Source organism: Pongo pygmaeus, chromosome 23 (assembly GCF_028885625.2).
Source record: "Pongo pygmaeus isolate AG05252 chromosome 23, NHGRI_mPonPyg2-v2.0_pri, whole genome shotgun sequence".
In the NCBI taxonomy this organism is placed as follows: Eukaryota; Metazoa; Chordata; class Mammalia; order Primates; family Hominidae; genus Pongo; species Pongo pygmaeus.
Window position 1 is genome coordinate 29,820,781 of NC_085931.1, and position 27,714 is coordinate 29,848,494.

At 50.2% G+C, this 27,714-nt stretch overlaps 1 protein-coding gene and 3 gene segments (V, D, J or C); all 4 read right to left on the reverse strand.

Annotated features, from left to right (window-relative positions):
• LOC129022801 (immunoglobulin lambda-1 light chain-like) overlaps positions 1–27,408 on the reverse strand; it is a 310,065-nt gene extending 282,657 nt beyond the window's left edge. Inside the window, exons 1-2 of the mRNA XM_063662784.1 lie at positions 27,313–27,408; positions 26,848–27,146 (exon numbers count right to left, since the gene is read on the reverse strand). Of these exons, the coding sequence (XP_063518854.1) occupies positions 26,848–27,146; positions 27,313–27,358 (345 nt within the window). The 5' untranslated portion in view covers positions 27,359–27,408. The remainder of the gene's footprint in view (positions 1–26,847; positions 27,147–27,312) is intronic.
• LOC134739343 (immunoglobulin lambda variable 3-21-like) lies at positions 1,145–3,390 on the reverse strand. The segment is given in 2 exon segments: positions 1,145–2,864; positions 3,286–3,390. Coding segments are annotated over 2 exon segments (447 nt in total).
• On the reverse strand, positions 9,157–11,879 carry LOC134739346 (immunoglobulin lambda variable 3-21-like). The segment is given in 2 exon segments: positions 9,157–10,746; positions 11,160–11,879. Coding segments are annotated over 2 exon segments (447 nt in total).
• Positions 12,948–19,289, reverse strand: LOC134739353 (immunoglobulin lambda variable 3-22-like). The segment is given in 4 exon segments: positions 12,948–13,104; positions 14,142–14,155; positions 18,772–19,091; positions 19,244–19,289. Coding segments are annotated over 4 exon segments (537 nt in total).
• Positions 27,409–27,714: the final 306 nt, after the last annotated feature.

A 27,714-nucleotide genomic window follows, 5' to 3' on the forward strand; every position in this document is an offset into this window, starting at 1 on the left:
TCCCTAAAAACAGCAGTGAATGCACCAGTCAGGCAGCTTTTCTCACTATGTGCCTGCATTTGAAGAGCTAGGAAGAGTTGCACATTCAGGGACCACAGCACACAAGCATCAGGAAGCTGTCACTGTCCTGGATGAGAAACCGCAGAGCAGGTTTCCTTTTGGACTTCCTGGTGAGAAAGGAGAGGAGCTGGGAGAGGGGAAATTCTCAAGGTGGTGCTGCAAGAAGCCCCTTGCACAGGATGAGGAAGCATTTTCAGAGCAAGAGAGAGGCTGAGAGCCCAGGGCAAGTTTGGGTCTCAATTCTCCATGAACTCGGACCACTGTGGAAAGTGCCACCTCTCCTACGTGAGTTGCAGTAATAATCAGACTCATCCTCAGCCTGGAAGCCAGAGATGGTCATGGAGGCTGCGTTTCCAGACTTGGAGCCAGAGAAGCCATCAGGGACCCCTGAGGCCTGAATACTGACACCATAAATCATGGGTCTGAGAACTGTGTCACCCATTGTTTTGGGGCCAAGAGCAGAAAGGCTGTGCAGCAGGTGCAGGTGGGGGTGTGAGTGTCCTGCTATTGGGCCAGAGAAACTAGCAGACTCTACCATAATAGAGGAACTGGACATAGGAACTGAAACCTTGTGCTTAAGGCAAGGCTTTGGAGGAGAATCCTACTCTAGACCCATGGATTTAGCAACAAGTCTATGTCATGTGCAGCAGGTAATTATTTCCTTTTGAAAACAACCTCTTCTATATACGAGGGCTTTGTTACATCCAGAACCACATGAGACACCAGTAACCACACAGTCAGACCTCCCATATCCCCTCAGTCATGAGCTCAGGCAGGGCACGAAATATTACACCATGAGGTGAATGTGGCACACATAGGATGGAGCAGGAGCAGGGCTCAAGGGCACTGTCTTCCGCATAAGCAGGTTCTTCTCTCTATTGTTCCAGTGCCTCTTCCTGGGTTTACACTTACATAGTCTGGTGGAGATGCAGATGCTTGCAGCAGGTTACTTAACAGCACCTGTCACCTGAAAGAGTTGGGACCAGCTCTGTGCCATAACGGTATGACACGATCCTCCTGTGACCCCCTAGTGTCTAGTCACCACATTAAATATGAAAAGATAAGACAAATAAATTCAGATAAATATATAAAATATATTTTATTTATTTCAGTACAGCAAAATGCTATCATTTTCACGTTATCAACATGAAATTATTTATGAGATAAATTACATCGATTTTCATGTCTATTGTTGTTATTTTTCTGGAGATGGAAAATTTGGAAACTATGTAGTTGATAGGGATGTGATTGGGTTCTTTGTTGACCAGGGTGTCCTGCAGTGGGATTTGAAGCGATGAGTGATCCGTATTTTACGTAGTTCACCACATCTACATATCTGATTGGAGTTGTAGAAGGGAGCAACATTTACAGAGGATGTGGAGGGTGGAGGTGGGCAGCGTCCATCCTGCAGCTCACCCTGCGGGTGTATCTGTGGTTCCTGGGAGGGGTGAGGCTGCTCTCCCTGCCCCGGGCTTCCCTACAGGGAGATCTGACTCCAACGCTCCCTCAACCCAGAGCACCTGGCATGTCAGGCTCCCTTTTCATTCCATAAAAATTCAAGGAACCATCAGTTTGGGCATTTCAACATTTACTCTGAAAATTTGGACAGAAACCAGAGTTTTCAGTTTATAGTGGCGTCCTCAGGTCCCTGATGACCCATATTGGGGACAGCTGGCCATCTTAGATGGGGTTCTCTGGAAGCCAACTCTGCAATAGAGATGTCCATGCACAGAAGATTCAGAAGGGAGTGAGGGAGGCAACACGGGGCAGAAGAAGACCCTGACTCATGATGGAGTTGACATTGAGGCTCAGGCTCCACAGAGGGAGCTCTGGAGCTGGGAGGCCCTTCATTCAGTGGCATCTTAAATTGAGGCAAGGACTTGAGATCTTGGTTGATTAAACCCCTCTGAGAAGGGACATAAACTTGAGGAAGCTTTCTGCAACCAACAGCACTTCCCAGTGAGGGTACAGCTCTGAGCTGCTGGGCTTCTCAGCAGTGCCAGCTGGGTCACATTGAGGAGGGGATCTGGGCAGAGTTCACAGTGTCCATTCCTCTGGTTTGCTCTGTTGGGAATCACAGGCTGCCACACAGCCTCAGGCCCAGGACCTCAGCAGAACTGGGCAGTAATTCTGGGGCCTGATCCAGACAGTTGGTTTAAGGACTGGCCCTGTCCCCACCATATGACCATCCAGAGGCAGGACAGTGGACAGAGGTTGCCTCTGTTTGTCTTTCCACCCAGGCCCTCATTCTCTAACTCACACAACAGCCCCAAGTCACCAGATGATTCTGGCCCTTCCGGGCCATGTGTATGTCTGATGTATGCTCTGTAGAGACTCCTGGAGGGGGCTGGAGGGAAGGGCAGCCTGAAAGGCTCAGATCCAGGTGAACCGGGCCAGATCCACTCATGGCTTTATCAACAGTCTTCCCGGGGCTGAAGCAAGAGGGTCACTGAGGCTGGGAGGGTGTTTTTGTCTCACTTCCTCATCTGCCTGTGTCACTGTGGGATAATCACTACTACTGTCCCACACCTGACAGTAATAGACGGCTTCATCCCCGGCTTCCACCCTGCTGATGGTCAGGGTGGCGGTGTTCCCTGAGTTGGAGCCAGAGAATCGGTCAGGAATCCCTGAGGGCCGGTCGCTATCATCATAGATGACCAGCACAGGCGCCTGGCCTGGCTTCTGCTGGTACCAGTGCACAATTTTACTTCCGATGTTGTTTCCCCCACAGGTAATCCTGGCCGTCTGTCTTGGGGCCACTGACACCGAGGGTGGCTGAGTCAGCTCATAGGAGGTCGCAGAGCCTGCAAAGATAAAAATAAATAAATAAATAAATAAATAAAGAGAGAGAGGTTGGCTTGCAGGTGAAAGATGCTTCTTATGAAATCCCTTGCCCTGCTGCCCCGGACAAGCTCCAGAGAGTCTGGGAACCCTCAGGGTATCCCCTGCAGTCAGCCCCAGCCCCAGTGGCCCATGACTTTCCTGTTGTATGGAGACTTTGAACTGAAAACTCACTACTCTCTCCTGGCAGGTGCAGTCCCTCAGGCTCTCACAAGCCTTTGAGCAGAGTTTGGGGGGAGTTCAGCCCCACCAGCCTCCCACCCTGCAACAGGGTCATGAGCATCCTGCCCAGCACAGGAAGGGCCCTCCTGAGCTCAGAATCAAGGACACGCTGGACCCAGAGCCCTTGGGCTGGGCAGGTTGGTGAGACCCTGGGCGGAGCACCTGTGCAGTGAGCGAGGAGGCCGAGGAGAAGAACGGTCCAGGCCATGGCTGAGGCACCACCAATGCTGCTTCCTTAGGCCTAGACTGAGCAGGTTCCTCCCAGGCCTCTCTTATCCCCTTGCTGGAGAGAGCGGCCCGTGATGCAAATCAGCAGAGTCAGAGGCTGCTGCTGGAGGAGATCTGTGGTTTCCAGAGAAGGGCTCAGCCCCAAAGGAAACAGAGAGGAGGGATGGCCCCTGCTTACCCACTCCCTCAGCCCACGCGATTTTCCTTCACCCACTGGTCCCATGGTCTGGGCTCACATCTTTACCCAGGTTGTGCCCAGCCTTGCTCCTTGGCTGGGCTGGTCATGGAAAAGCTCAGAGCTGACTTCCTCTGTATTTTCTAGGGGATATAAAGTCCTTCCTGTGGGATAGATGTTGGCTGTGATTTAAGAGGTTGTTAGAGTCACAGTGGTGACGCGGGAATTATCTGGGGTCCACAGTCCCCTCCTCCATTCCATCCTGGCTCAGGAGGGAGGTGATTAGCTTTTTTCTGCTTCTCTAGTAATGTCCTGATTGTAAATATTTTCTGTCAGACATGAGATGTCTGGTACAGGCCTAAGTCCATTTTAAGTCACATTCCAGAGCCCAATGCCGGGACCCTCTTCATCCTCACTCATGTCCAAGACGGGTCCCCAAGAGCCCAATGTGGGGACCCTTCTCATCTCCCACAGGGGACAGCACAAGCCTTGGACAGGTACAGGCCCCACTCCAGGGCACAGCTCCTCTGTGCTAGAGGAGAATGCAATCCTTGGTTGCCAAGGGCACATAGAATTTTGGAAGATCCAGGGGATGCGGTAAGTTTCTACCTTGGCTGTGAGTTCTAGTGCCAGGTCATAGGTGCTGTGCCTCAGTATCACCAGGGTGCCGTCAGGACCAGGGACAGATCAGGAGGTGAAGGAAATGTTTGCTTCATGAGAAAATGAGAGGGGGCTGCAAACTCCAAGACCCTGGAAGTGAATGTTTATTATAACTATGTTGTCTTCAGTTGCTGGGAAAATGTATCAATGGATAAAAAGTTAAGTCAACAAAAGATTAATCAGTGAGTATTGTGTGCCTCATAAGGAAATCAAGAACTATGAATTGGCAGGTTCCCCAGGACAGAGTCAGGAAAGACCAGGGACAGTGGATGTTGAGGGTGGCCAGGGACGGAGAAGCTGCTGTGTCTGCAGGACAGGGGCTCCCAGAGCAAAGGCAGGGAGGTGGGACACGTGTGACTGCAGGATGGGATGGCATGTGTGACAGTGAGATGGGGGCCATGTCGATGAGAAGAGGCAAAGTGGCAAAGTGCCTGAATGTGTGTGAGAAAAATAAGGATCATCTCCAAGAGTCAGATCTGAGAACCAGGAAGTCAGAAGAATGTAAACATCGGTGTCAAGGACAAATACTCTAAGAAAAGAAGAACCTCTTTCCCTCTGGATCTCAGGTCATGTTCACTGACCCTCCCTGCTTGTCAGCATCTCCCTGATGCCCAGGCTCACCCCATCCCGAGGTGTTTCTGCCAGGTTACTCTCTGCTGCCCCCTGGTGGCCAGTCTGCACTGGCGGCTGGAGGCTCAGGGGCCTCCTGGGTCCCGGTGTTGCTTCAGAATCTGTTGCTCAAGTCCCTGATCCCTTCGTTCATGGACTGCTGACCTCAGGGAGGAACTTCTTCTTCACTGTGTGGCGCCTTCCTGCCTCAAGACCCGGCACAAGGTGCTCAAGATTCCTGATGGAAATACAAACACTCCATGTAGTAGTGGAGGTTTCAGGTTCTTCCTCGGGCTCCCTGCACGTCTGTCTCTCTGGGGGATGGGTGGTCCTGAAGGGGGACTGGGGCTTGGCACTGAGAACTGCAGGACTCAGGGGTGGCTTTGACTGGTTCTGGATAGAAATACAGGGCCAGCGTAGCTTGGTAGTGACTCCTGCAATAAAACAGAGACAGAAGCTCATTCACCCAACATATGTTCACACTGGCCCACTCTATCCTGGTAAGACTGCTTTTTAGGAGTTCAGCATGAGGAAAACACAGTCCTTGCTCTGAGGAGTTTCCTGTCCTATTCCTGGGTCAGTCCAGTAACCAGTGCATGGGTCCAGACCAGGTCCCAGTCCCTCCCTAGTTCACCTGGCCCTAAGGACACTCAGGGGAGTTGGTCCTGGTCACTCCCCTCTACCCGATGCCCACCAGGCAGCCCTGTGAGGACCCACCCTGAGGCCTGTGTGTCTGGTCCTGGGCCAGCTTTCTGGGGCCTCATTGGGTCACCCAGCACTGCTTTCCCTGAAGCTCCAGGGCTTTCCTGACCAGGACCAGAGAATTCAGGGAGTGTAATTGACAAGGAAAGGAAGGGCCTGTGAGAGGGAGTGACAATCTTAAGGCCACTGGGGAAGGAAGAAAGAAGAGCAGGACCAGGGAAGTCCTAGACCCATAATGATGTGCTCTTCTGAGTGTCCTGGGACCCGCCTGGACTTCGGGAGGGGACACGGGAAAATCCTGAGTCAAATTTTTGAGGCCCTGATGCAAACAGCTTCCCCTCATCAGTTCCTCCAGCTGCCTGTGGGGAGCCCTGCTCTACCTGGACATGGAACCAGTCAGGGCCTGGGAGAGCAGCCAGCTTCCTGCACTCATTGGCTGATTAGAAGACTCAAAGTACAGTACTCCAGGTTTCGATCAAACATAGGCCTTTTAATGATCCTTTAACCTGACAAATTTTTAATATAATGTTTAAGGATTAGGGATCCCCCTATAAAAATGATCTATGTATGTTAATATTTCATTAGCTCAATAAAAGAGTTGTCGATCTATTAATACCATAGTATTTCTCAGTGCTTTTTTGAGGAGAGTATCATTTTCTTTTCTGTTTCCCCATTTCCATGAGGTATGGGCCCAAAAACAAGCCATGAGCATTGATATGGGAAGCCTCTGCTTTTCCTGTTCAATACGTCCTACACCTGACATGCTTACCTTATGCCAGTGTCCTAAAGGGAATCACGAAAAACATCGGCTGAAGCAATAGGCACAGAAATGTCACCTGTGGTATGATTTTACCCAAGAGCCACACAAGGTATTTTCTCATGGAGCAAATAGATGATGCTCACACACAGGTGACCCTGCACAGCTGTGACTGAGTCATTCCGGGTCAGATGTGAGCTGAGCACGTTTCCTTCCCACTGACCAAGGCGGCTTCTGCCCTGCTCAGCCCCGGGAGAAGCTCCCTCTTTGCTCCTGGTTCTTCATGCCGGGAAGATGCTCTTTTTTTCGGAAAGCAGAGCTGAGGCTGTCATGGGAGAATGAGGGGACCTCATCTGTGGACTTTGAACTTCCCGGAATCACAGGTCCTAATTCTTCTCTGAAAGCAAAATTATCAGGCAGCAGAATATCAGAGCAAGGGCCCCTTACCAGCCCCAGGTTGTGCTGAAAAGGGTTTCCTAGTGCAGATCTCCCAGGCGGTCTCCAGGAGCCTGAGACTGGGTGAGTCAGTCCTCACTGAGGCCCAAGCGGCAGGGAAATGTGTGAAACTTCCCTCTTCAAAGATTTAGTTTTCTTTGAAATCCCAAAATCCTGTCACTTGAAATTCTGAGCCTTGCACAGACGTGTTCACTGCTTCAAGTGGTGGAAAGTCTCCAGATGGACGAGTTCCTGCATCCGTCTGCACTTTGAAAAATCTCTAATTTAGAGGTCAGGCATGTTTGTAGAGCAGAAGCTCTAATAAAGTAGGTGTCTAAGAGTGTGTTAGATAAGCAAGGGAGATGGTGACAGAGAATATGAAAGCTTCCCAATCCCCTTCACCTCTAACCCCCGTGGTCCACATCTTCCAGGAACGTACAGATGACAGGGGCATGGACAGCAGAGACTGAGGGCTGGAAATTCCATATTTAAAGCCACAGGTTTCTTCAGCTTCCTGTCCCACCAGCAGATCTAATCCCCTTATGCTCATCAGAGATAAGGTGTCCTCAGCCACCTTCTTTCCCTCTATGTGACTCAGTGTCCAGCAGCTATGAATGACCTTTTTCTTGAGAATCAAATTCAGATGTAGACTCAGCAGTGGACACGGTCCTCCCAAGCACAGGCATCAGAGTCCGCAGCACAGAATCTGCCCCGTGGGCACAGTGTGCACGGCTCCACCGCACACCCAGCATAGCCCTACTGCGTGGAAACAGTCCTGCTGCCAACAGTGAACACTGTCATCTTGGGGGCTACTTTTCACAAAATTATTCAAAAGCCTTGACAAAGGATCTGGCTTAGAAATGCTGGCTGGAGACAGCTGACACTCAAATATGAGCATGACAAGTTTGAGTATTCTTCCTGGCAACAAATTAACAGATTCAATAGACATTCCTGCAACACTGGAAATGTGTGACCTTGGACCAGACAGAAGATCATTGCTAATTAGAGAAAGAGTGAGAGAGAGAGAAAGTTGAATTGTAGCGTACAGAACAGAGAAAATGGTGCTCAGTACATAATTCTCCCATTTTAACAGTTGTATAATTGCAAAATTAAACTAGTATTACTTTGCTTCCTGAGCATGCAATATTTTTATTATGGTAAAATACACATAACAAAATGTTTCATCCTTTTAGTCATTTTTAAGTCTGTAATTAAGCGGCAGTAAGCACAGTAAAAATTTTGTGCAAACATGACCATTATTCAACCCAAGAGCTTTTCGATCAGCACACACAGAACCTCTGTATCTATTAGACAGCATTTTAGAAACTTTGGACATTGTGGACAAAATGACGAGTGTGTGATAAAAAGAAAATCCCAAGGATGAACCAAAGACGGTGTTTGCACTTCATCCCCAGCTTCTGTGGAATCTCAGTGCAGTAGGGGGTGTGCCTCATCCAGGAACCCAGATGAGACGCAGCCCCTGGGGCCTTTTCTGGGCTGTTTTTTCCCAAGGAGCAGAGGAATTTCAACAGGACTGTGCCCTCTGAGACAGCTCTCTCCTCTCCTGCAGTATGTGTGATTACTTCTGGGATCCTCTTTTTCAGTTTACTGGACTGATCTCTACAATAGTTGAATGATTTGGAAACATGAATTTGGATTTGTACAGAGCCGGACAGGCTATAGCGGCATTTGCAATGTCTGTGCCAGACGGGGATCTCCAGGAACAGAATGCTATGGCTGCAGGTGCACAGATACACCACTGAAGCAGATACTGAGGTCTTGTCTATTGCCCTCAGAGAATAGGATCAGAATCAGTGCGCATTCATGTGGGATGGACAACAGTATACATTCACACTTTTCTGCCGAGCATCATTAGCTCTCTCTTCCATGTCATGATATCATCCATTGCTTTCTGTGCCCAGAGCAGGGAGGCTCTGCAGCAGGTGCAGGCAGGGTTGTGAGTGTCCTGCTGTTGGGGCCAGAGAATCCAGCAGACTCTGCCATGGGAGGTAAAACCTCCTATACATGCTCAGTCAGGGCAAGAAATGATCCACATTGAGATGGAAGTGGCACACGTAGGATGGAGCAGGAGCAGAGCTCAAGGGCACTGTCTTCCGCAGAAGCAAGTTCTCCTCTCCGTTGTTTCAGTGCCATTTCCTGGGTTCACACTTCCATCGTGTGGTGGAGATGGGGCTTCCTGCACCAGGTTACTCGACAGCACCTGTCACCTGAAAGAGTCCTGACCAGCTCTGTCCTATAGCAGTATGACACAATCCTCCTGTGACCCCTAGTGTCTAGTAACCAGATTAAATATAAAAAGATAAGAAAAATAAACATGGCTAAATAGTATATTTTATTCCTGTCAGTAAAGCAAAATACTAGCATTTTCACATGTTATCAACATGAAATAATTTATGAGATAAATTACATAGATTTTCACGGCTATTGTTATTGCTATTTTTCTGGAGATCAGTGATTTGGGGACTGTGTAGTTGATGGGAATGTGAATGGTTTTTCTGTTGACCAGGGTGACCTGCAGTGACTTTTGATGTGACAAGTGACCTGTGTTTTACCTAGTTAATCAATCACATCTACATATCTGGTTGGGAGTGTAGGAAGGAGCGATATTTGCAGAAGAAGTGGGCAGTGTCCATCCTGCAGCCCACCCTCTGGGTGCATCTGTGGTCCCTGCGTGGGGTGTGGCTGCTCTGCCTGCCCCGGGGTTCCTTGAAGGGAGACCTGACTCCAACTCTCCCTCAACCCAGAGCACCTGCCAGGTCAGATTCCCTTCATTCCATAAAAGTTTCAGGAACCATCAGATTGGGCATTTCATCATTTACTCTGAAACTTTAGGACAGAAACCAGAGTTTTCAGTGCATAGTGGTCTCTTCAGGTCCCTGGTGGCCCATGTAGGGGCAGTTGGCCATCTTCCATGGGGTTCGCTGCAAGCCAGCTCTGAGATGGAGATTACAATGCACAGAAGATTTAGAAGGGAGTGAGGGAGGCAACACTGGCAGAAGGAGACCCTGACTCATGATGGGGTTGCCAATGAGGCCTCAGGCTCCACAGAGGGAGCTCTGGAGCTGGGAGGCCCTTCATTCAGTGGTGTCTTACATTGAGGCAGGGACTTGAGATCTTGGTTCATTAAACTGAACCCCTCTGAGAAGGGACATAAACTTGAGGAAGCTTTCTGCAACCAACAGCACTTCCCAGTGTGGGCACGGCTCTGAGCTGCTGGGCTTCTCAGCAATGCTAGGTGGGTCACATTGAGGAGGTGATCTGGGCAGAGTTCACAGTGTCCATTCCTCTGGTTTGCTCTGTTGGGAATCACAGGCTGCCACACAGCCTGGGGGCCAGGACCTCAGCAGGGCTGGGCAGCAGATCTGGGGACAGATCCAGACAGTTGGTGTAAGGACTGGCTCCGTCTCCACCATATGACCATCCAGGGACAGGACAGTGGACAGAGGTTGCCTCTGTTTGTCTTTCCACCCAGGCCCTCATTCTCTAACTCACACAACAGCCCCAAGTCACCAGATGATTCTGGCCCTTCCGGGCCATGTGTATGTCTGATGTATGCTCTGTAGAGACTCCTGGAGGGGGCTGGAGGGAAGGGCAGCCTGAAAGGCTCAGATCCAGGTGAACCGGGCCAGATCCACTCATGGCTTTATCAATAGTCTTCCCAGGGCTGAAGCAAGAGGGTCACTGAGGCTGGGAGGGTGTTTTTGTCTCACTTCCTCATCTGCCTGTGTCACTGTGGGATAATCACTACTACTGTCCCGCACCTGACAGTAATAGACGGCCTCATCCCCGGCTTCCACCCTGCTGATGGTCAGGGTGGCAGTGTTCCCTGAGTTGGAGCCAGAGAATCGGTCAGGAATCCCTGAGGGCCGGTCGCTATCATCGTAGATGACCAGCACAGGCGCCTGGCCTGGCTTCTGCTGGTACCAGTGCACAATTTTACTTCCGATGTTGTTTCCCCCACAGGTAATCCTGGCCGTCTGTCTTGGGGCCACTGACACCGAGGGTGGCTGAGTCAGCTCATAGGAGGTCGCAGAGCCTGCAAAGATAAAAATAAATAAATAAATAAAGAGAGAGAGGTTGGCTTGCAGGTGAAAGATGCCTCTTATGAAATCCCTTGCCCTGCTGTCCCAGACAAGCTCCAAAGAGTCTGGGAACCCTCAGAGTATCCCCTGCAGTCAGCCCCAGCCCCAGTGGCCCATGACTTTCCTGTTGTATGGAGACTTTGAACTGAAAACTCACTACTCTCTCCTGGCAGGTGCAGTCCCTCAGGCTCTCACAAGCCTTTGAGCAGAGTTTGGGGGGAGTTCAGCCCCACCAGCCTCCCACCCTGCAACAGGGTCATGAGCATCCTGCCCAGCACAGGAAGGGCCCTCCTGAGCTCAGAATCAAGGACACGCTGGACCCAGAGCCCTTGGGCTGGGCAGGTTGGTGAGACCCTGGGCGGAGCACCTGTGCAGTGAGCGAGGAGGCCGAGGAGGAGAACGGTCCAGGCCATGGCTGAGGCACCACCAATGCTGCTTCCTTAGGCCTAGACTGAGCAGGTTCCTCCCAGGCCTCTCTTATCCCCTTGCTGGAGAGAGCGGCCCGTGATGCAAATCAGCAGAGTCAGAGGCTGCTGCTGGAGGAGATCTGTGGTTTCCAGAGAAGGGCTCAGCCCCAAAGGAAACAGAGAGGAGGGATGGCCCCTGCTTACCCACTCCCTCAGCCCACGCGATTTTCCTTCACCCACTGGTCCCATGGTCTGGGCTCACATCTTTACCCAGGTTGTGCCCAGCCTTGCTCCTTGGCTGGGCTGGTCATGGAAAAGCTCAGAGCTGACTTCCTCTGTATTTTCTAGGGGATATAAAGTCCTTCCTGTGGGATAGATGTTGGCTGTGATTTAAGAGGTTGTTAGAGTCACAGTGGTGACGCGGGAATTATCTGGGGTCCACAGTCCCCTCCTCCATTCCATCCTGGCTCAGGAGGGAGGTGATTAGCTTTTTTCTGCTTCTCTAGTAATGTCCTGATTGTAAATATTTTCTGTCAGACATGAGATGTCTGTTACAGGCCTAAGTCCATTTTAAGTCACATTCCAGAGCCCAATGCCGGGACCCTCTTCATCCTCACTCATGTCCAAGACGGGTCCCCAAGAGCCCAATGCGGGGACCCTTCTCATCTCCCACAGGGGACAGCACAAGCCTTGGACAGGCACAGGCCCCACTCCAGGGCACAGCTCCTCTGTGCTAGAGGAGAATGCAATCCTTGGTTGCCAAGGGCACATAGAATTTTGGAAGATCCAGGGGATGCGGTAAGTTTCTACCTTGGCTGTGAGTTCTAGTGCCAGGTCATAGGTGCTGTGCCTCAGTATCACCAGGGTGCCATCAGGACCAGGGACAGATCAGGAGGTGAAGGAAATGTTTGCTTCATGAGAAAATGAGAGGGGGCTGCAAACTCCAAGACCCTGGAAGTGAATGTTTATTGTAACTAAGTTGTCTTCAGTTGCTGGGAAAATGTATCAATGGATAAAAACTTAAGTCAACAAAAGATTAATGAGTAAGTATTGTGTGCCTCATAAGGAAATCAAGAACTATGAATTGGCAGGTTCCCCAGGACAGAGTCAGGAAAGACCAGGGACAGTGGATGTTGAAGGGTGGCCAGGGAAGGAGAAGCCACTGTGTCTGCAGGACAGGGGCTCCCAGAGCAAAGGCAGGGAGGTGGGACACGTGTGACTACAGGATGGGATGGCATGTGTGACAGTGAGATGGGGGCCATGTCGATGAGAAGAGGCAAAGTGGCAAAGTGCCTGAATGTGTGTGAGAAAAATAAGGATCATCTCCAAGAGTCAGATCTGAGAACCAGGAAGTCAGAAGAATGTAAACATCGGCGTCAAGGACAAATACTCTAAGAAAAGAAGAACCTCTTTCCCTCTGGATCTCAGGTCATGTTCACTGACCCTCCCTGCTTGTCAGCATCTCCCTGATGCCCAGGCTCACCCCATCCCGAGGTGTTTCTGCCAGGTTACTCTCTGCTGCCCCCTGGTGGCCAGTCTGCACTGGCGGCTGGAGGCTCAGGGGCCTCCTGGGTCCCGGTGTTGCTTCAGAATCTGTTGCTCAAGTCCCTGATCCCTTCGTTCATGGACTGCTGACCTCAGGGAGGAACTACTTCTTCTCTGTGTGGCCCCTTCCTGCCTCAAGACCCGGCACAAGGTGCTCAAGATTCCTGATGGAAATACAAACACTCCATGTAGTAGTGGAGGTTTCAGGTTCTTCCTCGGGCTCCCTGCACGTCTGTCTCTCTGGGTGATGGGTGGTCCTGAAGGGGGACTGGGGCTTGGTACGGAGAACTGCAGGACTCAGGGGTGGCTTTGACTGGTTCTGGATAGAAATACAGGGCCAGCGTAGCTTGGTAGTGACTCCTGCAATAAAACAGAGACAGAAGCTCATTCACCCAACATATGTTCACACTGGCCCACTCTATCCTGGTAAGACAGCTTTTTAGGAGTTCAGCATGAGGAAAACACAGTCCTTGCTCTGAGGAGTTTCCTGTCCTATTCCTGGGTCAGTCCAGTAACCAGTGCATGGGTCCAGACCAGGTCCCAGTCCCTCCCTAGTTCACCTGGCCCTACGGACACTCAGGGGAGTTGGTCCTGGTCACTCCCCTCTACCCGATGCCCACCAGGCAGCCCTGTGGGGACCCACCCTGCGGCCTGTGTGTCTGGTCCTGGGCCAGCTTTCTGGGGCCTCATTGGGTCACCCAGCACTGCTTTCCCTGAAGTTCCAGGGCTTTCCTGACCAGGACCAGAGAATTCAGGGAGTGTAATTGACAAGGAAAGGAAGGGCCTGTGAGAGGGAGTGACAATCTTAAGGCCACTGGGGAAGGAAGAAAGAAGAGCAGGACCAGGGAAGTCCTAGACCCATAATGATGTGCTCTTCTGAGTGTCCTGGGACCCGCCTGGACTTCGGGAGGGGACATGGGAAAATCCTGAGTCAAATTTTTGAGGCCCTGATGCAAACAGCTTCCCCTTGTCAGTTCCTCCAGCTGCCTGTGGGGAGCACTGCTCTACCTGGACATGGAACCAGTCAGGGCCTGGGAGAGCAGCCAGCTTCCTGCACTCATTGGCTGATTAGAAGACTCAAAGTACAGTACTCCAGGTTTCGATCAAACATAGGCCTTTTAATGATCCTTTAACCTGACAAATTTTTAATATAATGTTTAAGGATTAGGGATCCCCCTATAAAAATGATCTGTGTATGTTAATATTTCATTAGCTCAATAAAAGAGTTGTCGATCTATTAATACCATAGTATTTCTCAGTGCTTTTTTGAGGAGAGTATCATTTTCTTTTCTGTTTCCCCATTTCCATGAGGTATGGGCCCAAATACAAGCCATGAGCATTGATATGGGAAGCCTCTGCTTTTCCTGTTCAATACGTCCTACACCTGACATGCTTACCTTATGCCAGTGTCCTAAAGGGAATCACGAAAAACATCGGCTGAAGCAATAGGCACAGAAATGTCACCTGTGGTATGATTTTACCCAAGAGCCACACAAGGTATTTTCTCATGGAGCACATAGATGATGCTCACACGCAGGTGACCCTGCACAGCTGTGACTGAGTCATTCCGGGTCAGATGTGAGCTGAGCACGTTTCCTTCCCACTGACCAAGGCGGCTTCTGCCCTGCTCAGCCCCGGGAGAAGCTCCCTCTTTGCTCCTGGTTCTTCATGCCGGGAAGATGCTCTTTTTTTCGGAAAGCAGAGCTGAGGCTGTCATGGGAGAATGAGGGGACCTCGTCTGTGGGCTTTGAAATTCCGGGACTCACAGGTCCTAATTCTCCTCTGGATGCAAAATTATCAGGGAGCAGAATATCAGAGCAAGGGCCTCTTACCAGCCCCAGGTTGTGCTGAGAAGGGTTTCCTAGTGCAGATCTCCCAGGCGGTCTCCAGGAGCCTGAGACTGGGTGAGTCAGTCCTCACTGAGGCCCAAGTGGCAGGGAAATGTGTGAACCTTCCCTCTTCAAAGATTTAGTTTTCTTTGAAATCCCAAAATCCTGTCACTTGAAATTCTGAGCCTTGCACAGACGTGTTCACTGCTTCAAGTGGTGGAAAGTCTCCAGATGGACGAGTTCCTGCATCCGTCTGCACTTTGAAAAATCTCTAATTTAGAGGTCAGGCATGTTTGTAGAGCAGAAGCTCTAATAAAGTAGGTGTCTAAGAGTGTGTTAGATAAGCAAGGGAGATGGTGACAGAGAATATGAAAGCTTCCCAATCCCCTTCACCTCTAACCCCCGTGGTCCACATCTTCCAGGAATGTACAGATGACAGGGGCATGGACAGCAGAGACTGAGGGCTGGAAATTCCATGTTTAGAGCCACAGGTTTCTTCAGCTTCCTATTCCACCAGCAGATCTAATCCCCTTATGCTCATCAGAGATAAGGTGTCCTCAGCCACCTTCTTTCCCTCTATGTGACTCAGTGTCCAGCAGCTATGAATGACCTTTTTCTTGAGAATCAAATTCAGATGTAGACTCAGCAGTGGACACGGTCCTCCCAAGCACAGGCATCAGAGTCCGCAGCACAGAATCTGCCCCGTGAGCACAGTGTGCACGGCTCCACCGCACACCCAGCATAGCCCTACTGCATGGAAACAGTCCTGCTGCCAACAGTGAACACTGTCATCTTGGGGGGTACTTTTCACAAAATTATTCAAAAGCCTTGACAAAGGATCTGGCTTAGAAATGCTGGCTGGAGACAGCTGACACTCAAATATGAGCATGACAAGTTTGAGTATTCCTCCTGGCAACAAATTAACAGATTCAATAGACATTCCTGGAAGACTGGAAATGTGTGACCTTGGACCAGACAGAAGATCATTGCTAATTAGAGAAAGAGTGAGAGAGAGAGAAGTTGAATTGTAGCGTACAGAACAGAGAAAATGGTGCTAGTATATAATTCTTCCACTTTTAACGTTGTATAATTGCAAAATTACTTTGCTTCCTGAGCATGCAGTATTTTTATTATGGTAAAATACACATAACAAAAAGTTTCATCCTTTTAATCATTTTTAAGTGTGTAATTAAGCGGCAGTAAGTACAGTAAAAATGTTGTGCAAACATCACCACTATCCAACCCCAGAGCTTTTCGTTCAGCACACACAGAACCTCTGTGTCTATTAGACAGCACTTTAGAAACTTTGGACATTGTGGACAAAATGACGAGTGTGTGATAAAAAGAAAATCCCAAGGATGAACCAAAGATGGTGTTTGCACTTCATCCCCAGCTTCTGTGGAATCTCAGTGCAGTAGGGGGTGTGCCTCATCCAGGAACCCAGATGAGACGCAGCCCCTGGGGCCTTTTCTGGGCTGTTTTTTCCCAAGTAGCAGAGGAATTTCAAAGGACTGTGCCCTCTGAGACAGCTCTCTCCTCTCCTGCAGTATGTGTGATTACTTCTGGGGTCTTTGTTTTCAGTTTACTGGACTGATCTCTACAATAGTTGAATGATCCTGGAGAATGAATTTGGATTTGTACAGACCCAGATAGGCAATAGTGGCATTAGCAATATCTGTGCCAGATGGGGATCTCCTGGAACAGAATGCTATGGCTGCGGGTGCACAGTTACATCACTGAAGCAGATACTGAGGTCTTGTCTATTTCTCTCAGAGAATAGGATCAGAATCAGTGTGCAGTCACGTGGAATGGACGACAGTATACATTCACACTTTTTCTGCCCAGCTTCATTAGCTCTCTTATCTCTATCATGATATCATCATGAGGGTACAGACCATCTGGATATCATAGCTGAATCACATATACATGATGGGCATGGCCTACTGGAAGCTTTTGTGAGATCCATGCACTTTTGAGAGTGGGAAATTAACTGTTTCCTCTTCCTTATTAGCTGAAATTGGGAGTTTAGTTGTCTGGAGCAGCTGAGACTCTCCTATGAATTAAAGAACTTGTTATTATACCCTTCAATTTCCCCCAGAAAGAAAGAGACACAAAGTCTATAAAGGTCTAGGAGTAGCATATTTTACACTTGGGGATGTGGCTCCAACCCGTATATCAGGAGCCATAAATATCACCCATTGTTTTCCAGGCCCAGAGCATTGAGGCTCTGCAGCAGGTGCAGGCAGGGTTGTAAGTGTCCTGTTGTTGGGTCCAGAGAATCCAGCTGACTCTGCTGTGGGAACTGAAACCTCCTGCACGTGGCAAACCCCACTGGAGAATCCCAATGTAGACTCCTGGGTTTTGGAAGAAGTCCATGTCATGTGCAGTAGAGTATTACTTCCCGTTCTAAAAGCAGCTCCTTTTGTCTTACTGGACCCTGAGAGACAGGATAACACTGGACATCAAGCGACCATGTTTCATGAACTGCCAGATCCCCCCAGTTGTGAGCTAAGGCAGGCCAGCAGTGGTCTCTGGTGAGATGGATGTGACACATCTAGGTTAGAGCAGGGCCAGGGCTCCAGGACTCAGTCACCTGCATAAACAGCTGGTCCACATCTGTGTTCTCATTTCTCTTCCACCAGTGCCTCTCCCTTGCTTCACACATATGTCCTACGGGTGGAGATGGGGCTTGCTGAAGCAGGTTACTCCAGAGCACCTGTCGCCTCAAGGGGTAAGACGAGACCAGCATTGTACAATCACATGATGTGAGTCTTATGTGAATCCTACTGTCTAGTCACCATCCTAGACATAAAAAATAAAAAGGTAAACTAGTTTCAATAATATATTTTATTTAACCCAAAGTGTGAAAAATAATATTTCCACAAGCACACAATCTAAAATTATTTATGAGATATTTTATAGTCATTTTCATAGCTACTGTTACTATTATTATGTTGGGGAGATTCTTTACGTTGAGATTGTGTGGTTGATGGAGGTTTGAAGGAGTCCGATTGACAAGGGTGAGCTGTGCTGGCTTCGTAAGTGTCAACTTTGATAAGCTGAAGGCGGGGCGAAAGAGTGCTTGTGCAGGATGTGCAGGGTGGAGGTTGGTAGCGTCCATGCTACAGCTGTCCCTATGGGAGCATCTCCGGCCCCTGCATGGGGTGAGGCTGCTCCCCTTTTGGTGGATTCCTTGCAGGAGGATCTGTCTCCACCTCTCCTTCAGGACTCCAAGAACCTGGTATGTCAGGCTCCATTTTCATTTTATAAGAATACAAGGAACACTCAGATATAAATGGGCATTTGGATGCTCACAGTGGAAATTTGGGAAATTCGCTGGTGTTTCCACCTCAGGTCTATGGTAGTTTATTTTGATGACAGCTGGCCATCTTAGTTTGGGTTCCCTGGAAGTAGACTCCGAGATAAAGATGTGCATGCACAGAGGATCTAGAAGGAGTGAGGGAGGCATCGCCCACCAGAAGGAGACCCTGACCCACAATAAGGTTGCAACTGAGGCCTCAGGCATCCATACTGAGATGTCTGGATCTGGAAGGCCTTTCAGTGTCATCCTCTATTAGGGCAAGGCCTTGGGATCTTGGCTCAGGCAGTCATCAAACCAAAACTCTCAAAACTGGGCCTAAATATGAGGAAGGAAGTTTTCTAGAACTAATAGCACTTCCCAGTGAGGGCACAGCTCTGAGTTCCTAGAAGCTCCCAGCAGTTGAGGGTGGGTGAGCTCAGAAAAGGGTATTGAGGCAGATGCCACAGTGTCCCCGCCTTGGCTTTTCCTGTTCAAAATCCCAGGCTTCCATGGAAGCCTGGAAGCTCAGGTGTTGAGCTGAGGTGGGTATTTTTTGGGACTGATGTAGGATATTTTGAAGAAGGAGTGACCCAATCACCATCGTATGGAAATCTAAGGCCAAGTGATGGTTCTCTACATCTCTCTCATCTTCCGTCCAGTTCTTATTTCCCCAAGTCACTCATGAGGCCCAAAAACACCATAAATTCTGATTATAGCAGCCTTAAATCCACTCCTGCTCCACTCTCTGCAAAGCCAACCGGGACAGCTGGACAAAAGGATGGCCTGGAGGTCTCAGATCCAGTAGAACTTGGCCAGACCTGCTCATTGCTTGGTCCACAGTCTTCCTGGTGCTGGGGAAAGAACATGACACAGACGAAAAAGGAGTTTGTGTCTCACTTCCTCATCTGCCTGTGTCACTGTGGGATTGTCCTCATCCCCAGACAAACAGTAATAGTCAGCCTTGTCTTCGGTCAGGACGCTGCTGATGGTCAGGGTGGTCGTGTTCCCTGAGGTAGACCCAGAGAATCGCTCAGGGATTCCAGGGGGCCGCTCACTATCTTTGTATATAACCAACACAGGGGCCTGGCCTGGCTTCTGCTGGTACCAGTCAGCATAATTTTCCCCCAGTACATCTCCAGAGCAGGTGATCCTGGCTGTCTGTCCTGGGGACACTGACACCGAGGGTGGCTGTGTCAGCTCATAGGAGTCAACAGAGCCTGCAAGAGGAAAAGAGAAGGGGCTTGAAGATAACAAACCCATTCCAGTGGTGTCACCCTGAGGCTATGCCTGGGCTGAGCTCAAGGTTCAGGGCAGGACCAGCCCAGGGGCTTAGGAGGGCTGAGCCTGGGGCAGGGCCTGGGGGCAGCACCTGTGTAGAGGTTGAGGAGCGGGAGCAGGAATGTGGCCCAGGCCATGGTGAGACACCCACAGCTCTGCCTCCTGAGCCCGCAGCACAGCTGGGCTTCCCAGACTGCTCTTATTTCCTCTCAGGCCCACTGGGGCAGTGCATCCTTGGTGTTTATGCAAATTTACTTCTCTGGGACTCCTCACGGCGGGATATCCCTCAAGCCAGCTCTGGGGGCAGCACGAGAAACTTAAAATGAAGGGGTGAGTCCCCAGCTTCCTTCATCTGCTTCTCTAGTCAGAAAATCAGCCTTGGCTTCCAAGGCCTGTGATCACAGTCACTGTCTTGAGGATTGACAACGTGGTCCCTGTCTCAAACCTCTGTGTCATGTGGTCTGTCCTGGGCTGCATTGAGCAGGACTATGGACCTTCCAGGAGCCTGGCCTGGGGCTAAGCTGGGCCCTGCTGAGAAATCATTGATGACGCCTGACTCAGCAGCAAGTACACCAAAGACGCATCATCTTTCTCCTCTTTCATCTCCTCTCCGGATACCCCAGAATCACTTGGCCCCATCCTGGTAATTTTATGTACATGATGTACTGTGTCTTTAGGACACTTATTAATCATTGCAGTTGGAAGAGTTTTGTCATTTGAGCAACCACACATATTTCAGATGCATCACAATCTCTAGTCTCATTTGACATGTGATGCTGCTCTTTCCATGGTATCCCCCAACCCCACAGTAGACCAGCTATTGCCATCCTCAGCTCTTCCTATATTTATTCACTTGTTCTCATCAACGTTTTATGTAAACTTGCAAAAAGAACCAGATAATCACACTGGACTGAAAATCTAACTTTAGGCCCCATGGTCTCTCTGAGGGTCCCCAGGTCATGGTCTCCACACAAGACATGAGCTCCAGAGAGCATGTGGTCAGTGGTCCCTCCAGCCATGCAGATCCTGCCACTGATCAAAGGACAGCCCCGTGGTCAGAACTGTGGCCTGAGGCAGGTGAGAATCCCCTTCCCTCTGGAGAGCGTCTCCTCAAGGAGGCTGGGGATGCCCATGCAGGGACCAGAGCCCCAAATGCCCCACCCCACCCACCCGAGACTCCCCTGAGCACAGGAGCTGCCCCCTGAGTCAGAGTCCACCTGGAGCTGGAAGGAAAAGCAGAAGCAGGAGGGGCCGAGTGTCTCTGGAAGTGCCCAGGACAGAGGGTTCAGCTCCCCAGTACACTGCTGGACAGGGAGGGACGAGGCCCTGAGAGTGGCAGGAGGGTCAGGCTGCCATCCTGGGTGAAGGACTTGGGACTTAGGAGCCCCATCCCCTCAAACTTTGCCTCCTCCTAGAGCACCTCGACCTCTGGGCATCTCCCAGGGATTCCATCTTGTGGGAGCTGCCCAGGCTGACCCCTGGGCCCAGACTCCTCCAGCTGCATTTCCCAGGCAAAATCTTAACTATACCTGGTCTCCTACCAGTGTCCTGGGGTGATGCTTTGTGTGCTTGACTCTCAGAACATGGATACTGCAGCCTGAGGGGGTATGATGCACTGTCCTGACTTCCAGTCTGAGGACTGATTCTCGGACATCTGTTGAATCCCAGTCTGGCCTCCCTCTTAGGCTCCACCTGGGCAGCCCCAGCCTGTCTCCTGGCTGCTCTTGGATGCTGCTCTGCTACCCCCTGCTGGTAGATGTGACTCATACCAGCAGCTTCCCTCCAGGTGACGTGTAGCACCCGTCACCTCAGAGGCTGTGGACCAGGGAGTCCAGCTTCATTCTGTGCCAGTGTTACCCCATCTGCCCTGCTCGGCACAGAGAAGTCACATACACTTGCAGGGAGGTGGAGCAGGTGGAATTGCCATAATGGTGTCCCAGGTTTGAAATGTCCTGCACCAGTGCTTTGGTTCTGTCAGGACTAATTAGAGTGAAGCTCTTCTGCAAAGCTTTCAAAGTCCAGAGAGATACGTATGCCGTTCTTCAACGATTCAGACTTCCTATACACTTAGGAGGCAAACCGGTGCACCTCCCACCTAATAAGAGCAGCTATGACTCACTGTGATCACCCCATGTTTCCAGCACTGCAGCTTAGTTGTGAAGTAACATGACCATCGTTGGTATGATTAATTTCATGTTTATGTGTGTTTCATTCCACACCTCTCAGAGTTTGTGCCGGGAGGATTTCTACACTAGCCTAGTCTGTCTTCCTGATAAAGCTGGGATTCTCCTGCTTATTCTCAGCTGGGGACCGTTGTTCCCACCGTACAGAAAACCAGCTCTTTCTGACCACCTTTCTTGGGATTCCTGCAGGGGAATGATGAGAGATTCCATGTCTGAGGCCCATTAGAGCCCATTCAATGATACCCCCTCATCAGACTTTAATTAATATGGCTTTTGTTGCTTTCCTGTCATGTAATTTTAAATTAAGAAAAAAGATTTTTAAGTTCAATATAAGCCTCCCCAATTCACAGGAAGCGATATTGAGGTCCCAAGAGACTAAGTGGCTGAGGAGAAGAGAGAGCAGTGGTGGCAAGTCCAGGAGTTGACACACGTGTCCTCAGTTCTGAACTTGGGCCCTTTGGGGCAGAGCTTGACCAGGGTAGGGAGGAAGTGGCATGAGGGCCAGGCAGGCAGCAGAGATATGCCCCATGGGCACACTGCCATCCCCCGTCATGGTCTGGCCATCCTGAGAAGCTCACTTCAGCCTGCAGAAGGTGGCGGCTGTTCCCCAGGTTAGAGCTGGAGAATCTGTGGGGATTGAGGGCTCCTTTGGGTGCAGGACCTGGCTTGGCTCCTGCTGGTTCTCTCTGCACTGTTGCCTGCTCCACTCTCTCCTGAGAAGGTGGTGGACAGCTGTCTCATGGCCCCCTCTCCTGGGGGCAGCTGAGTCTTTAGGGGACCACAGAGCCTGCGGATTGAGGAGACTTTTGGGCTCATTTTCAGGGACCCATCTCCTGAAGCATCACCTGGGCTTAGGGTCCTGTGGGGACTTATCCTGGGGGCAGCATCTGTGCAGAGTGAGGAAAGGTGACAGGTGAGGGGCACAGGCCACAGAGAGATGTGCCAGAGCTTTGTCTCTGGAACCCGTAGCTGAGCCTGTTTTCCTCCGGCCTTCTCCATACTCTCAAAGGTCCCCACGAAAATGCTTACTTCATCACACTGGACTGGAGAGACCTTGGAGGCTTCAGTGTGGGATTCACAGGTTTGGTTCATGTGGGATTATTCTTCTCATATCTCACAGGGGAGTGATTATTTGAACAATCTTAAAGGAAGGCCGGTATCCCATACCCAGGGTTGTCTGTGAAGCTCACAGGGGTGGGAAGGTGTCTCCATGTTGCCAGGGACCTGGCCACTGTTGTGCCTCAGTCCCCCTTCTGCTCTATCAGGACCAGACAGGGGTGTACTTGTGGCCCACCCTGAACAAGGTTCTATATGAGCATAACAATAGTTAATGACCCTTACTCAGCATTGATATGGCCTGTGCCTTGCCTGTTTGTGGGCCCTGCCCACAAGAACTCATTTAACCCAGAAGCACATCCGAAGAAGGAGGTAAGTGAGGAAAACAGAAAAGTGTTGAATTTGGGACTTTTGATACTTGAGGCACTCCTTGTCAACACCAGCATGCACATGTGCACACGTGCACACGTGCACACACACTCACACACAGGCATATGCATTTACACACATGCACACACACTCACACACAGGCATATGCATTTACACACATGCACACACACTCACACACAGGCATATGCATTTACACACATGCACACACACTCGCACACAGGCATATGCATTTACACACATGTACACACACTCGCACACAGGCATATGCATTTACACACGTGCACACACACAGGCATATGCATTTACACACATGTACACACACTCGCACACAGGCATATGCATTTACACACGTGCACACACACTCACACACAGGCATATGCATTTACACACATGTACACACACTCACACACAGGCATATGCATTTACACACATGCATACATATGGCACTGTTTTGTGCACAGGTAAAAAGGGAGCACAGCCTTCATCCTGCTGTCCTGTTCTGTGGGCTTTCTGTTGCAGGCACCTGAACGAGTTTTGAGAGACATCACCAGGTCGTGTCTCAGCAGAACTACAGCAAAACCACTTTGTCTTGTCCAAACTCTGTGATGTATGTTACACTCCTGCTTGCCTTCCTACACCTACCTTGCTTGAGACTTCCTGGTGCTGGGAGGAGATGTCCAGTTCTGCAGAAACAGTCAGGACAATCTGCTCAAGACTGGCAATTAGTTTTTGACCTATGGCCATTTCCAGTGGGCAGCATGGAGCCCCAGATGGGCAGGCACAGATGAACGGACATTAGGGCTTGGCTGCTGCAACTGAAGGGAAGAGGCTCTGGGGACAGAGAGCAGGGCAACCTCCTACTCTTTTCTCCAGGTCAGGCCATGAACACAAGTGGAGTCAAATGGGCTCTTAGGCTGCAAAGGCCACAGAGCTGGGCTCAGGATAACTGAGCTGGGCTGAGCTGGGCTCAGGATAACAGCAGCACAGAGCTGGGCTCAGGATAACTGGGAACTATGGTTGGAGGAGACAAGCTTAGTGTCCCGGGGAGACCTTGTCAGGGAGGTAGCTGCAATGAGCTCCAAGCACTGAAGAAAGGAGGTTCTTTCATCACTTTCAGCCTGGCCAGGAGCCCGTGAAAGCAATTCTTATTCACATTAGAGCCTTGCTCACTCTGGGGATGCTCAGAGAGCATGGATGAGTGCTGGACTTTCAGGGAATACTGACAGCTGATGATTCATATAATTATCCAGTCACCCAGGTTTGGTTCCTCTGAACCCAGCTTGGGCACCTGCTTGGGATAATGGGGTGGGTGAGGGAGACCTTTCAAAAGCCACACTTCTTCAGCTTTGCGCAGAAGAGATGTCACCTTCCAGGAAAGGTGACAACAGACCTGGTGTCAGGTCACAAGTCAGGAAGCTCAGGAGGATTTGGGTCTCACTTCCTCATCACTTGGGATGTGTGGGAGAGTGATAATGATCAGCCTCACTGCTGGAATCCCAGGGAGTCTCAGAGAAACTGACTTGTCAGACTGAGAGCTTGAAAGTCAATCCTGGGTCTGTTCATTCAAAAGCAGAGAATGAAGTCCCCTGTGTCAACATAAAAAGGGCGACAAGGATAGCATGAAAACCTGCCCCTCAGGATGCACAAGAGATCAAGTGTTTTGCAGAGGGCCAGGGGTCCTCCTAGGCTGTCAGTTAATGCCCCACCTCAGAGCTTGGTGGTGCAAGTCCAATCTTCAGAGCCCCAGAGTTCAGAAGCTCAAGCCATGTGACAGACGCTGTTGGGAATTTGAATTGTGTGACCCCTGAAATTCATATGGGATGGTCCCAATCACCAGGACTTTACAATGGGACCTTGTATGGAAATAGGGTGTTTGCATTTGTGACTAGTTAACGTGTGGTTATACTGGAGTAGGGTTGGCCCCAATCAAACAGGACTGGTGATATTATAATAAGGGGAAACCTGGAGACAGGCATGCCGGATGAGGAAAATGCCACGTGAACATGGAGACAGGGATTGGGGTGATTTACCTACATGCCAGGGAACAGCAAATAACTCCAAACCACAAGAAGCCAGAGAGAGGCATGAACAGATCCTCCCTCAGCCATAGAACAAACCAACCCTGCCGACACCTTGATGTAACATCACCTCCAGCTTAGTGAGAGCTTAAATTTCTGTTCTGTGAGCCATCCACGCTCTGCCACTTCTTTATGGCAGTCCTGAAAAAATAACATAAAACAATGCCCCTATTTTCAGGGAACCTCCTGCAGGGCTGGGCTCCTTGCAGATGCTTTTGTCTCTATCATCACAATCACCTGGGAATGGACCTTTCTGTCCTATGTTTTCTTCTCCTAAACTGTCTGAATTTCCTCTCCAGGATCCTGTCCCAACCCTCCAGACAGGAAACAGTGTATCCTGTGACCTTAGACCCCTCCCTCCCACACCTGCTCCCTCTGGGGCCCCTGATGGGGTCTCTAACCAGACTTACAGGTCAGTCTCCTGGTCTGGGCTGTCAACCGAGGAATGAGGCTCTAGTCATAGCAGGATGGCCTAGGACTCCAGGCCCAGAAAACCTTAAACACTCCATCAAATGAGCTCAGCTGCATCTTCCCATCCCCTAACTCCACGTTCCTCATGCATGCAGTTGCAATATTTGATTCTGCAAACTCCACCCTTTGCTCTCTGGCTGACTTCTCCTTGAAACAGTTTCTGAGGCATTGTGAGAGTTGGCAGGAAAAAGCCCCAGGGATGCTCGCCTCCGCTCCTAGGCCTTCATTTTAAATCATTAAAGTCCCTCTCCACCGAAACCCTCTGAAACCCACTTGCACTGCGTTTTTTCCATCCCATGTCCAATTTTCATGAGTATTGTCAGGAATAATTGCTGCCAACTCATGAGCTCCTGGGGCATATCGGGCTCTGTGTTATACCCTTGTAAACATGATTAAGTTATTCCTGTAGACTTAATAGGGAAGAATTATTATGAGTTCTTGTTTAACTTCTTTTTTTCACTAACTGGCGCTGGCCTGGCTGAAGCCACTGCTGAGTGACCATCTGTCAACAGCAGAGACCAATGCAGAGATCCCTATAGGATGACCTTATCTGTGGAAAATAGCCAGGGGCCTTCTTGATATTAATTTCATTAGAGCTCTTCCATCATGGGAGAGACAGCTCTTTTTCTTACTAGAATTGACATTTACTCTACAGAGGATTTGCTTTCATTGACTGCAGTGCTTCTGCCAAAACTGTTATCTCTGGATTACAGAATGATACACGCATCATGATGGTATTCCACAGGAGGTTCTGACCAGGGAACTCATTTCACAGCAAATAAAGGGCTGTGGGCCTTTTCTCTTGGCATTCAAGAGTCTTACTATTGTCCCCAACATTCTGAGGCATGTGGCTTATATGAATGGTTTAATGACAACTTGAAGACTCTGTTACTGAATCAGGCAAGTGGCAAGTATGTGTAGGGCTGGGCAATGTCTTCCAGGATAGTGCATGTGCTGTGCATCAGTGTCCAATATATGGTGCTGTTTCTCCCACAGTGAGGATCCATGAGTTCAGAATCAAGGAGTAAATTGTAGTGGCTCCACTCAAAAATGTCTTTAGTGATCCATTAGCAAATATTTAACATCCTCTCCTCCTGATCTCAGGCTCTGTGGGTCTAGAGGCCTTAGGCACACTGGAGGAATGCTTTCCCAGAGGATACAACAATGACTGTATTGAACTGATACCTGAGAGTTCCCCACATCCCTCTGGACATGCCTGCATGGATGTCTCCATGTGTCTGTCTTTCCAGTCAGACCCTCCATCAACAACTCAAACCCCAGGCAAAGAAACACAGGACAGCCTGGCCTGCCAGGCACAAATCCACTCAAGACTGATTCCTCTGCAGCGCCTGCCTGGAGGTCTGGAGGGAAGGGCAGCCTGGGGGTTCAGATTTGGGTGAATTTGGCCAAGCCTGCTCATGGCTTTGTCCACAGTCCTCCTGGGGCAGGAGGAAGAGGATGAAACAGAGGGGGAGGGGTTTATGTCTCACTTCCCTGTCTGCTTGTGTCACTGTGGGATAAGTACCACTGCTGTCTACTGATTGACAGTAATAGTCAGCCTCGTCTTCTGCCTGGACTCCACTGATGCTCAATGTGACCGTTGTCCCTGAGCTGGAGCCAGAGAATCGCTCAGGGATCCCTGAGGGCCTCTCGCTGTCTTTATATATCACCAGCACAGGGGACTGGCCTGGCTTCTGCTGGTACCAACAAGCATATTTTTTTGACAATGCATCTCCAGAGCAGGTGATCCTGGCCATCTGTCCTGGGGACACAGACACCGAGTGTGGCTGTGTCAGCTCATAGGAGGCCTCAGAGCCTGCAAGGAAGAACAAGAGAGGGGGCTTGAAGGCAAATGACCCATTCCCAGTAGTCTCACCCAGAGGCTGTGTCTGGGCTTTGCTCAGGATTCAGGGCTGGCTCAACTTGGGATCTGTGGGGAATGAGACTGGAGCAGGGCCTGGAGTAGGGCCTGGGGACAGCACCTGTGCAGAGAGTGAGGAGGGGGAGAAGAAGAGGGATCCAGGCCATGGTGAGACACCCAGAGTTCTGCCTCCTGGGCCCACAGCACAGCTGGGCTCCCCAGGCCTCTCTTATTCTCTGTCAGGCTTTTTAGAGTAGTCAGTGTTTGGTGTTTATGCAAATTTACTTCCTTTGGGACTCCTCCTGGAGAGATGTCACTCAAACAAGCTGTGGGGGCAGCACAGGCGACAAGAGGAAGAAGAAGAAGCAGGATCTCTGGTTAGAAAATCAGCTGCAGCCTTGAAGCCCTGTGATCACAGTCACCTTCCTGGAAATTGACCTCATGACCACTGTCCCAAACCTCGCTGACCTGGGGTCTGTCCCGGGCCAGGCTCAGCAGAGCTGTGGACCTTCCAGGAGGTTGG